This window comes from Pterocles gutturalis, unplaced genomic scaffold, assembly GCF_000699245.1.
Source record: "Pterocles gutturalis isolate BGI_N339 unplaced genomic scaffold, ASM69924v1 scaffold17, whole genome shotgun sequence".
In the NCBI taxonomy this organism is placed as follows: Eukaryota; Metazoa; Chordata; class Aves; order Pterocliformes; family Pteroclidae; genus Pterocles; species Pterocles gutturalis.
The window spans coordinates 1-12,679 of NW_010112269.1; the positions used below are offsets into that span (position 1 = coordinate 1).

At 40.1% G+C, this 12,679-nt stretch overlaps 1 protein-coding gene across 1 annotated transcript; it reads left to right on the forward strand.

The window, feature by feature from the left end:
• Positions 1-682: 682 nt before the first annotated feature.
• Positions 683-10,705, forward strand: LOC104460456 (poly [ADP-ribose] polymerase 12-like; the record flags this gene model as incomplete). Its single annotated transcript, XM_010073952.1, has 7 exons — positions 683-848; positions 3,232-3,352; positions 3,918-4,014; positions 4,452-4,530; positions 7,722-7,852; positions 9,651-9,802; positions 10,422-10,705. Coding segments are annotated over 7 exons (1,030 nt in total), but the record flags the coding sequence as incomplete, so codon positions are not given.
• Between the last annotated feature and the right edge of the window lie 1,974 nt (positions 10,706-12,679).

Below are 12,679 nucleotides of genomic sequence, written 5' to 3' on the forward strand. Positions count from 1 at the left end.
TCTGTGATTCTGTGATTCTGTGAAGTTTGACCTCAGTAAAATGGTATGATCATTTTGGCTCATGCCTCTTCAGACAGCAGATGATTTTGATTTGCAGCTTGACTAGGCTGCTAGATGGTGCAAATCACAAGCAAGATTCCAAAGAAGAGGCTGCTTTCAAAGTCTTTCTGCCTGAGAGTTAATTTTTTGAGCCTCCTAGGAGTAAGAGCCCAGGTGGCTCCAGTGATGAGTGCTATTTACAGAACTCACAGCTATGATTGCATCCTCTGTAACCAGAGAAAAAGAACAAAGTTGATAAGCTGCAAGTGTTTGCTGGCAAACTCAGTCCCCTACTTACCAACTTCTATTTTTGGACTCTGAAAAACTGTAACCTTGCTTACTGATTGCAGAAATGCCTTTTGCCACATTGTACATGTAGCCCCAGACTGTTTGTAAAGCTGGTAGTGCAACATCTGGCTAGGGAATGAGATGGCATTCAGTGTCTCGCAGGCCGTAGTTCGCTTCTGAAGACTGGAAACAGTTTTCAGAGCTGCCATGCATGCTGTGGGAAATACTCTTACTTCAGGACTAATTAAGTTCGGGCAGTCACATTAGATTAAAGAAAATTGCAACATCTTAAACCGGGGATTAGAGGATAAAATATATACTGTTAACTGTAATAAACCTGAACTTGTCCTTACAGCATAGCAGATAAGAACATTAATTTCCAGACAATGACCTGCTCCTCTTCTTCACTTCGGCGCCTCTCTACACCATCATCAGTCACAAAACCCACATTTGCATTGACTACACAGTGGATTTGGTATTGGAAGAATGACCAAGGCCAGTGGATTGAATATGGAGAACAGGTGAGTCCACATCCTGTGCTTTGAATCACTTCTGAAGAAATGTGTGGAGCCTCTTCCCCCCCTTTCTCTTTTACTCAAGTAAGTGCTTGTGCTGGAATTTTACAGTGTCAAGGAAGGCAGTGAGGCTACAGATGTTCATAACAGATGTGATAAAATGATGACAGGCTGGAGGGGAGGGAACACACCTCATCTCCTTGCAGTGAGGTTCAGTATGAACAATCGTCTGTCTTTCTCTTTGGATGATTTGTTATAACTGCTTTCCTGACAAAGACCTTGTTGGCAAATGCAGGAAAGCAAAATTCTTTTTTCTCAGTTTATGTTGATCAGACAGTTTTTGATGATGCATGCTGGTTTCTCTAGTCAGTCTCCTTTTTGGAGTTGTCCATGGCTTTTATGCAGATTTAACATATATAAACTGTCCTTGAGATGTATTGCCTTTTAAATTATTCAGGAAGTAGTCTTGCCTCTCTTCTGAGCATTGTCCTGCTTCCTTGAACATGCAAGGATTGCTTTGCTCTCTCAGATCAAATGTTACCTTTTTCCTTGGGTGGCCACGTCATATTTGATGAGAGAGTGATCTATCTGAAAAATGCAGGAAAAGAAATAAATCAGGAATCTCTCCTTCCCCCAAGGCAGATGAGTTTTCCCCATCTGGTTTACAGTGTAGCTGCACAAGTGGCAGAACACAAAAGTGATCCAGGGACATGGAAAAGTAGGCAGGAGAAGATGATGGATGTAGTGACTCTCATAATGGTGGGCCTTGATTTCAGCAGGCAGCTTAAATGCAAAATATTTCCATCAGCATACTCTCATATTTTACATTGTTTTGTACGTTATGCTTGCGTCATGATTTAACCCTAGTGTTATGGAGCAGATTTAGAATCTGCTGACTATGCCAGTTTGTTGTGGGGGAGATTTTAGACTGTTGAAAGAACCACTGCCAAAGGTAGCAGCAAAAGTAGTTTTATTGAAGTAGGATGTTGTAAAAGTGAGACTTACCAAAGTCTGATGGCAAGGTTCACACTTACTGCACAGAGGTTATAATAATAATTCAAAGTTACCAATACAAAATCTTAGTACACTGTAATACAAGGTTATGTGTAATATTGGTCACTTACCAAAGATCTGCAGTTGGTAAGGGATCTCTCAGCCTCAAAGACCTTGAGAAGCATCCCAGCTCAAGGGGACATCACTGCTGTGCAGCCTGCTTCCTAGCAGGGAGAGCTCAAAAAAAGCTCAGACTGTTGTATTTATGGAATAAAGTGGTTGTCTTGTAGTCAAATTACATGCAATGAAAAGGTAAGCGTGAGACTCCTTATACCCACAACTTGCTTTGTTCCTTGACAAATTAGTCTTGGAAGAACCACCTGCCATTCACAGGTTAGTTGCATGATTGGTGTTCCAGTCTCCAAGCTCATACGCATCAATGCTCACCGTGTCACCCTGTTCCTGTGCAGGTTTTCAGAGAATAGGTTGGAACTACGGAAGTTCATGGCCAGGCATGGCCTAGGGCCTTTACTTCCTTTGGAGCCTGAACCAAATTAACACTAGTTTAGTCAAGGAGTCAAGCACATCTATCACACTTGGCCAGTAATAAGCCCCAAACAGCTGCTCACTCACTCCCCCACAGTGGAATGGGGGAGAGAATCAGAAGGGTAGAAATGAGAAAACTCGTGTCTTGAGATAAAGACAGTTTAATAGGTAAAGCAAAAGCCACACACACAAGCAAAGCAAAACAAGGAATTTGGTCACTACTTCCCATTGGCAGGCAGTTGTTCAGCCATCTCCAGGAAAGCTGGGCTCCATCACGCGTAATGGTTTCTTGGGAAGAGAAACAGCGTCCTCCTTCTTCCCCCCAACTTTATATGCTGAGCATGACATCATATGGTATGGAATATCCCTTTGTCCAGTTGGGGACAGCTGTTCCAGCGGTGTCCCCTCCCAACTTCTTGTGTGCCCCCAGCCTGCTTGTTGTCAGGGCGGTGTGAGAAGCAGAAAAGGCCTTGACCCTGTGTGAGCACTGCTCAGCAATAACCAAAACGTCCCTGTGGTATTAACACTGTTTCCAGCACAAATCCAAAACATAGCCCCATACCGGCTACCATGAAGAAATTTAACTCTGTCCCAGCCCAAACCAGTACAACTTGTTACAGAAATTTAAATGGGATACACGTGTGTCCCTCATTACTAATTATGTATTTGTGTATGTTATGAGCATTTGGTAATCGCACTTAAGGCCATGGTAGTTCTGGGTAGATTCCTCTTCATCCTACTCTTCACCTCTTCTTTTCCTCTACCCAAACTAGTTATCCAGGGTTTAGACCTGACTGTGCTTACTCATTACTCTTATATCTTTTTTTTTTTTTCTCCTCCTAACCCCCAGGGAGAAGGGGATAGTGTGAAGTCACCATCTTCTGATATTATTGAGAATTCGTATCTAGCAGATCCAGATGCTACCATATCTTTCCAGGCTGGCTTGAATCATTACCAGCTCAATTTTAAAGGTACTTATTTTAAAGGTTCTCATTTACAACTATGCAGTGCTTTACAAAGACTAACTTGCAAGCTATCCCAGCTTTCAGAAGCCATGAGTTCTTTTACTGATGTTACCAGATTTACTCATTGGAAGGGGGTGTGAGGTAGTGATGGCACAGAGGAAGTTCCTTACAAAAGTAACCTTCCCCCTTATTCCTTGACACTATCCAAACTCTCATTGGACAAGAAATAAAAAGATTTTTAGTCTTCACATAAAGTCATAGTAAACCATAAATAAAGTGAGCTAACCCTGTGGATAGTAAAAATGAAAAATTAAGCATACTTCTGTGCTGCTGGAGCAACATTTAAAGAGCATGAATGACTTAAGGGAGCAAGCAAGATAGGCACCGGTTAAATAACAGAGTTACAGGAAGGACAAGAAGCTTTCATGGGCTTTGTGCAACTATTCTTCAGCAGATAGAATTGACAATGAATATGCACTTTTCATTAATGAATGACTGTCATTAATTAATGACCCCATCTTGTAGGCTTATTTATGACTTTTTCTTTTTTCCTTCTCTTTTTCTCCTAAAGAAATGACCCAGACAAACATCGTGTTTAAAACTCGAAGACGGGTCTGCCGGCGACCAAAGTTTGTGTCTGCTGAAGATGTGCAGAAGATAAAGAAAGGGTAAATGATGCTCTTTAAGTTGTTGGTTTTTTCATATTTCAGAAGTAATTATAAGGCAAAATGGCTGACAGTGCTGGCAGTAATGGTGTAAAGCATGCAGCTGTTGCTAGGAAAAAACATCTCCATTTGACTGAAAAGAAGCTATATCACAAAGTGCCGGCTTGGTCTATCACCTGGTTTCTGGGATACATGTTACTCCAGGTACAACATCCACAGGACTGGTGATGGACAGTTGTTTCTTAAAGAAGCAAGTGAAAGAGCACTGTGACAATTGAATGACAGGATGCAAAACCCAGCTCACAGAGTGAGGCTGTTTCGCAGTTTCTTTGTGGTTTATTTTTAAATGTAGGAATTTGACAAAGGGGATGATGCCAATTTGAATGTTCAGAGCAGGACTAGAATTGCTAACACCTCTTTTTATGTCTGTTTGCAAACAGCCAGAGGGATTCTTCTATTCCGAATCAAACCTGTCCTATCCACTGGGATCCATCTGCACTGCCTGATCTGGGATACAAGGTATCTTTTTTTTTGTTGTTTTCCCTTTTTTTTTCTTTTTCTTTTTTCCTCGTGATTCTGGTGGAAAGGCACAATTCAGAGGAGCATACTGCTTAACTGAGAATTTAGAAGGTAAGATCTGACAGTTGTGACTTGTTGAATTCCCTTCTCTTCAGACATTGGCAAATAATCCTGGCAAAATTTGCTGGGCTGGAAGTGATCCATTTTAAAAAGGAACACCTATATGAGATAGGGAGAAAGTAATCTTTGCTTAAAAAGAGCAGCTCTGTTTTGGTAACATTGCTTATTTTTTGAGTGTTGCTGTGTCTTAATCTGTAAATCATTTAGTATTGTAGTTCTATAGAAAGTAGAGCATATGAAGTGCCAGTGGAAATTGATAACACCAATTGGAAAGTCAGTGTGAATTTCTTCTTTGTTTAACAGACAAAGTGAAATTAGGAGCTGGTAAACCTTTTAATGGAAAAAAAAAAATTGATAGTGTCTTGGAACTTCATGCTGGGTCTTAAATTGTATCTTTAATGTACAGCTGAGGAATATGTGCAGCAAATGTGTGGTTCTATGTCAGAGGGTTGGTCTTTGTGTGGCTGCTGTGTTGCTGAGTCCTGACACACATACCAAAGATTGCTGTGCTGTTAGAGGAATGGGAGCTTGTGCAACATGAAGAGTGTGTACTTAATAAACATTAGTTCTAGGTCACTGTCACTAATACAAATTATGCTGCTTCTAAAACCTAAGTTAACCAGAGACCAAGGTTTGATATCACAGGGTGCTGTTCTTGTGCAGTCATACACTAAAAAAAACAAAACAAAACAAAAAAAACACCTTATCATTTCTAGGCTTTTCCTTTTTAGGTCTGAAGATGAAGAGCTAAAGAAGTTACGTTGCTATGAAGTATCAACCTGCAATAGCAATGCGGTGTTACCCTTTATTAGCAGGGGAGGTGTCTTTGGGGAAATAAGGACAATCTCACTAAGTTTTTATGCAAAAGAGATCTGGCTTTGTTGCTTGGAGGCCATCATATGATAAAATAATTGAAATATGATTAAATAATTGAAGAGCCTTTCTTACAGGGTTTGGCCTTGTACCATGCAGCTGACCCTCTGTTTTACCTGGAAAGGTTACAGTTCCTCTGTAAAGATGCAAGGTAGAAAAAGCATAGTTGTAGTCTAAATAAGAATTGCTTATGTATAAATAAAAGATACAGTACTGAAATACAGTGGCATAATTTTCATCTTGTAGGTGATGGTGAGCCACTTGAGCTGTGGTGTCCCAGAGCATACAGATAATAAATATTTTCCCACTCAAATTGTTTTATGTGTTGTGTTGTAAAGAGGCTTTGCAAAATATTCTTGTTAAGACATGGGAAATTTCATTCAACCTTGTAAAAGCTTTTTAATAAATTCAAAGAAATAATTCTTCCTTGTGCAGCTGACTTTATTCTTAATCCTTAGAAAACTTTCCTATGATAGGCCTCTTCTTCAGTAAATATTTAATGTGCAAGCTAGATATGGTGTCCAGAAAAACACTTCTTTATTTATATGCAGCTGTGAAATGCAAGTCCTATTTTATCTCCTCTCTCAACTCAGCCTTCTAAAATGTGGGGCTTTTGCCTGACAGCTTAAGATGGTGATTTCATGTTATGTCCCAGGATGACCACAGCTTTCCTGCTTAAAACACAACTTTGATATGTGGAAGGTTGGGCATTTCACTTTAAGACATCTTGAGTTCCCACTTGACCTAGGCAGTGGTAAAGTGGAAATTATTACCAAGTGGCATCAGTCGTCCAGCATTATGCATTTTCAGTCTAGTTTACAGAAGAGAAGTGTTCATTCTAGAAGATCAAAGATGCAGATTAGTTTCGAGAGAAAATTGGAAAATTTATGCATGACAAGCAGAAGAGCTCAAATCATGTTTCAGTTACGTTTTACCTTAACTTTTGTTTGCGAAAAATGTGCATTTCTTGATGGATTTTTAAACACAAAAAGTCTGGATAAATAGATTTTGTTTCCTTTAGGACCTGCATGGCCAGCAGGTCCAGGGAGGTGATTCTCCCCCCTCTACTCCACTCTCATGAGACCCCACCTGGAGTACTGCATCTAGCTCTGGAGTCCTCAGCACAGGAAGGACATGGCCCTCCTTTGGATTCACTCCAACAGGTCCATGAAGATGGTCAGAGGGTTGGAGCACCTTCCATACAAGAACAGGCTGAGAGAGTTGGGGTTGTTCAGCCTGGAGAAGAGAAGGCTCCAAGGGGACCTAATAGCAGCCTTACAGTACTTAAAGGGGGGTTTACAGGAGACGGGGGGAGGCACTCTTTATCAGGGAGTGTAGTGACAGGACAAGGGGTAACAGTTTTAAGCTGAAAGAGGGGCAGATTTAGATTAGACATTAGGAAAAAAATTTTCACTGTGAGGGTGGTGAGGCACTGAACAGGTTGCCCAGGGAAGCTGTGGATGCCCCATCCCTGGAGGGGTTCAAGGCCAGGCTGGATGAGGCTTTGAGCAACCTGGTCTAGTGGGAGGTGTCCCTGCCCATGGCTGGGGGGTTGGAACTAGATGACATTTAAGGTCCCTTCCAACCCAAACCATTCTATGATTCTTAAGCAGGTATTTAGTGTAACATTCCTATTAGAATCTTAATTGTTCTCTTATGTTTAGAAATGTACCATTTTTTCCTTAAGTCTATATTTAAGTGCAACTTTCCAAGTTTTAACTTTGAGAAGTTAAGAGCTATGATGCTGAGAGGTTGTATATATTTTGTTTCATCTTTAATAGATGAAGCTCCCTTAAATGTCTGGTTACAGATGATACTGTTTTCTAACATCTTTTGTTCTTAATCAGGTTTGTATATAAAACTAATATTGTCTAGAATAATCAGTCAGGTTTTCTTTTTGAAATTACTCTTTCATTGACTCTTACTTGGAGATGAGAAACATTTAACTGATCCTTTCGCTTTCAGCATTCTTCCTGAAGAGAGGTGAGTTTTCCTTGCAGGGCAGGAGTGACATACTGATTTACATGTTAAGTATCTGACCTAATTATTCACATAGTCACAATCTAAAGCATTAAAATAACCTTCACAAGTATAGTTTGGGGACCCTTCTGAAAGCATGTCTGCTGTAATTAGGCTTCTGCGTGTTATGAGCTAACCAAAGCTTCCTGTCTTCTTCTGCTTTGGTTTATATTTTATAGGCAGTGGAGATCAGTAACAAAACTCCTGAATATGACAAAATAAAGCAGCTGTTCCTTCAGACTATGAGAAACTACAGTGTCTCTAAAATACAGAGAATTCAGAATCCATCCCTCTGGAAAGTGTTTCAGTGGTTAGTATTTGTTTTCTCATCCTTAAGGGGAGGGAGTCTCCAAGAGCTGGTGTTCTGTATCTTCATCCTAGGAAAGGAAAGACGTTGCCACCTGTGCTTTAATGTGACTGGCATTTCCTTCTTGGAGGCAGTTTCAAGAGTGAAATTAAGTGTCTAAGGTCTTTCAGAGAATGCCATGCTCCTGGGGGGCAGTTCCCTTTGCATGGCTCCTTGGAAGATCGGGGAGGGGTATGGACAGAAAGACACAAATGACGCAAAATTGGTATGAGGACACCCACAGTGATGTGGAATTGTGTATTGTCTCAGGGATTGGACAGTAACTGCCTGCTGCACTTGCATTCTGTCTGTTGCAGATGTTTATCCATTAGAGTGTATGAAATACTTCCTAAGAAAGAAGTGGGTAAGAGTAAAGGGTGCTTGGGCCTTTTATTTTTTTTTTTTTACCCCCATTCACATTTATTTAAGGCTTCTTCAAGATTTTGAGTACCTTTGCTGAATGAAGTCCATATTCACTGAGAAAGAATCCTTATGGTTTAATTTAACAATCTCTGAGTTCCAGAGCTCCTTTCTGGCTTTCAACATCTGCATCAGTGTTGTTGAACTCCAGGTACTTACACCAAGTGAGATACCAACAGATTTGTGCTGGTGCCAGTGGCAATAAATGACCATGTTCAGGTTAATTTGGTAGCAGTTTAGGCTGTTGCCTAGAAAGTTTGTCCAGTTTAAATAAAAAGCACCGATACTTAACAGAAGTATTCAAGCACCACATGGAAGGGTAATGGAGAAGAAAAACACTGCTCCAGTAAGTACTTTCACCTGCGAAGTGACTGCACCCAGGAAGTCATCAGCTAATAATTTCATAAAACCTTGTCATCTAGCAAAACCGAAGACACTTCAAAACACGTAATAGCGCATACTCCTTCTTTTTATCCTCCTCCAGTGAGATAATTAAGCTAACCAGGCAGTGTTTAACATGGCCAAGTTCTCAACAGATTTCAGTCCATTGCTCTTACCTTTTCATTTACACAGTTTACAAGTTGGAACGATTCTCCCCTCTCCTTGGCTCTGTTTGCTTTGTAGCTGTTCACTTCCTGAAGAATATTACTGTCTTGTCCACTTCCACAGCTTTTGAAAACCCGTGGGGTGTCTGAATGCTGTCAAATAGTGATGGGAAATACCAGTTGGGCCTTCTGCTGTGATTCCTCTTTTCATACTGGTCACAGCTCAGGCTGGCCTAAATCAGTAAGGTCTTCGGTGGTGAAAGCAAGCGCAGTTTCCCTCCTTCCAGCTCTGTCTACTCAGCTGCACTGATCCCACTGAGGGGCAGGAGCTCGGGGTATCTGGCAGTTTTGGTTCACAAGGGAAATAAAGAACAAGCTGCCTCTAGCTTTTACCCACTGCTGGAGCATGGAGGCTCTGCAGCTGGTACAACCTCCACTCCCCTGAGAGTTTGGTGGCAGGAAGGGACAAGAGACATTAAAGCAGAAGTAATAGGACCCTACAGAAGAGCAAAAGGTTGGTACAGTGAGGACTATGATAGTGTCAATCCTTGCTTAAATTCACTGAAAAAAGCCTCAATTATCTATAATTGCTGGGCAACGGTATCAGTATATTGCTCATGTTGTAATTGTTCATCATAGTGCTAGTCTGTCTCATCTTCCAAGCTGAGAGAGGAGGAAGCAGCCTGGAAATCTCATCCAGCTGATATTTACATGTGCATTATATACTTTTTCTTTTAAAACACTTTCTCCCTCTTCTTCCATGGCTCACAGTCTCCTCTCCTGCATTTTTCTGTTAGGCAAAAGGAACAGATGAAAAGGGAAAATGGAGGTAAGGAAGTAAAGGAAAAGCTCCTGTTCCATGGAACCAGCAGTTCCCATGTGGAAGCCATTTGTACTCACAACTTTGACTGGAGAATTTGTGGAAGCAATGGAACTTGCTATGGAAAGGGTACGTAGGAAGTGACTCTGTGTGTTAGATGTCTACTTAAGACTCCCCTGATACTACAGCAATCAAAGTTTTGAAGTCTTTAACTATAGAGGCTGAAAAAAAAGAGGTAGGAATTGGTATTATGATCTTCCTTCCTTCTGGGGAGGACAAGTTGCTTTGTGCGAGGGTTAAGTCTTTTCACAATGTGTTAATGTAGGAATTTGAAAAAGCCTCTGTTGCGGTAAGTGAGATCTTCTGAAGGCTCCAAGTCATAATTTGACCTTCCCAAAGAAATGGCTGCTAGTCTTCACAGTAGGGAGCAAGAAGGGTGTGCATTCCTTAAGTATGATCGTGGAAGGTCCTCATGTGTTCTTCTCTATTGCTCTCATCATAACACACATACCTGTAGTGTTCTTATATGTTTTGGTCTTTTAAAAATTATCCCTAAAATAGTAAATTCTGAATGGAAATTCTGTGGTGAAACCCTTTCTGTTGTAAAAATTCCTATGGTATTATGTAAACTGAGTAATAGGAGACCTGAAAGTTGAGTCAAATACCTCCTGAAAAACAAGGGGATGCTCAGTTTTCACTGTCCCTTTTTACATATTCCTTGTAACCACGTTTTCCTCTCATTTTCTAGGAAGTTACTTTGCTAGAGATGCTTCCTATTCCCACGCATACTGTCAGCCTGCAGTGAAAACAAATATCATGTTCGTGGCTCGCGTATTGGTTGGAGATTATGTTAAAGGTGATGCATCCTATGTTCGCCCCCCATCTAAGTCTAGGTGTGGGCTTCGGTTTTATGACAGCTGTGTGGACAATGAGTTAAATCCCTCCATTTTTGTTGTCTTTGAAAAATACCAGATTTATCCTGAGTATTTAATAGAGTATAAGGAGGAAGAAAAAAAATGTATTGTATCTTAGAGGGATCAGAGATGTTTGTATCACACATCTTGTTTTCTGTATTACAGCTGTTCTCATACTTCTTTCTTTTTAACAAAATCCTTTGGAATGTTAATCCAAAGAATTTCTGTATTGAGGAGGGCTGGCAAAACAGATGTTGGATTTCTTGGGACTAGTTGCCCTGTCCTCTCCTCTTCCTCTCTTAAATGAAACATAGACATTTTGATAACCATAACAGAAAAATCAGAATCATGGGATGGGAAATGGAGTGTTACGACTTCTGTGGACAAATAATTGTAAATGTAGAGTAGAGAAGATTTACAGTTCAGTTAAGAGGAAAATTAACAGCAGCTTTTAAGCAAACTCTCAGGTTTTTAGTAGGCAATGATTTTTTTTCAGTGCAGAACATGGCTGTTCTTAATCCTCTCATCTATCACAATTTTAAACGAGTCAGTGTAAATAAGAATGATTTGAGTTTTCAATGTGCTGTTTCTTAACGCTGATATGAGTTTCCAGTTTCAAAAGGTAAAACAAAAAAATTAAAATCTTATTTTAAATCCATGTCATAAGTTCTCATGTGGAGAAGTTTCAGCTGTACAATGGCAGCTACTTTTTGGATCAGAAAATTGTTGGATCAAATTCTTTTTGCAGATCTGCAGTAACTTTCTGTGTGACCTGTACAAAAATAGACGTCAAGTAAAACTGTGAAAGTCAAAATCTATGAATAAGCAGGTACTAAAATTTGGTGGTTTGGCTGCAGCTAATGGCTGTTCAGTATATAAAGGCTGTGTCACAATGAGCCAGGCTTTCAAGTGAATGTGGCCACGTCTTTTCTCGATGTGAACATTTCCTTAGCAAATGTTATAGGGCAGGAGAAGCATCTTAAGAAGCATTGATATCTTCTGTCTTATTTGTATACGTTAATTTTCATTTTTCCAGAAATATGGCATGACTGGAAGAGACCAGTTATGTTCTCTCGAGGCCAGTAGTATAACTGCTGTCCTAAAACACTTTGTACACGTGTTTTGTTGCCCACAGTGTTGGGCAACTCGCTGAGAACTCACTTCCAAGTGTAGTTCCTCTTTGTGTTTTGAGGTCACTGTGGGATGATCCTGGATACTGCTTCCCTGAGTCTGTTTTTTGATACATTCACTTTGTTTTTGTCAGGGATGTACAACCCTACTGATGGTGGTTAAGCCCTTTCTTAAGTTACATGCTTTTTATTGTCCCAAAAAGAAAACATAGAAGCCCTCACAGAATTTCTACTAAATTTTAATACAGACTTCGTAAGCTAATTGAACTGAAGACCCTCTTACAAAGATGCCTCATTCAGGCAGTCTAGCTGTTAAGAGGGAAACTTGCTCAAGACAGAGGAGCAGTAATTTTTACTTTCAGATAACTTTTACAGTAACACGAATAGCCTCACAGTTATTTGCATCTTTGATACAAAGCTGTCAATCACATGTACTACTCAAAGTTTGCAAGTTACCAAGAGGACGGGGAAATATATAAAACTAGGAAATCTTATTAAAATGACTGTCTTAGAACCAAATGAAAACATGCATCAGTAATGCATTAAAAGAGTAAGATTCTACCACTTTTCAAGATCTGTCTCACTTCCGTTTGCCTGTAGACTTCCTAAATAATTGAGTTTTGCCATGTTTGCAAATAAAATGTGTTTTCACTCACTTTCTGCTTAAGTATGCAGTTTGTCTCCTTATGTAAATTTATGGCACAACTAAGCAGACCTAGTGAACTAGCCACTTAATACATGCACCCAGTGTCTTCATCTGTTGGTTTAAACTGGGGAACTGCAGTGGATGTAGATTTGCATTTTAGTGTAGATGCTTAGCTAAGTATGAAGGATAGAACACAGTCTGATTCATGGAGAATATGTCTGTAAATAAAATTCCTAACTAAGATACCTTTAATATTAAGTACTGTGGTAGTTTGGTTGTATTCCATGTAATTAAACAGCTGATCTGAGCAGTTGTT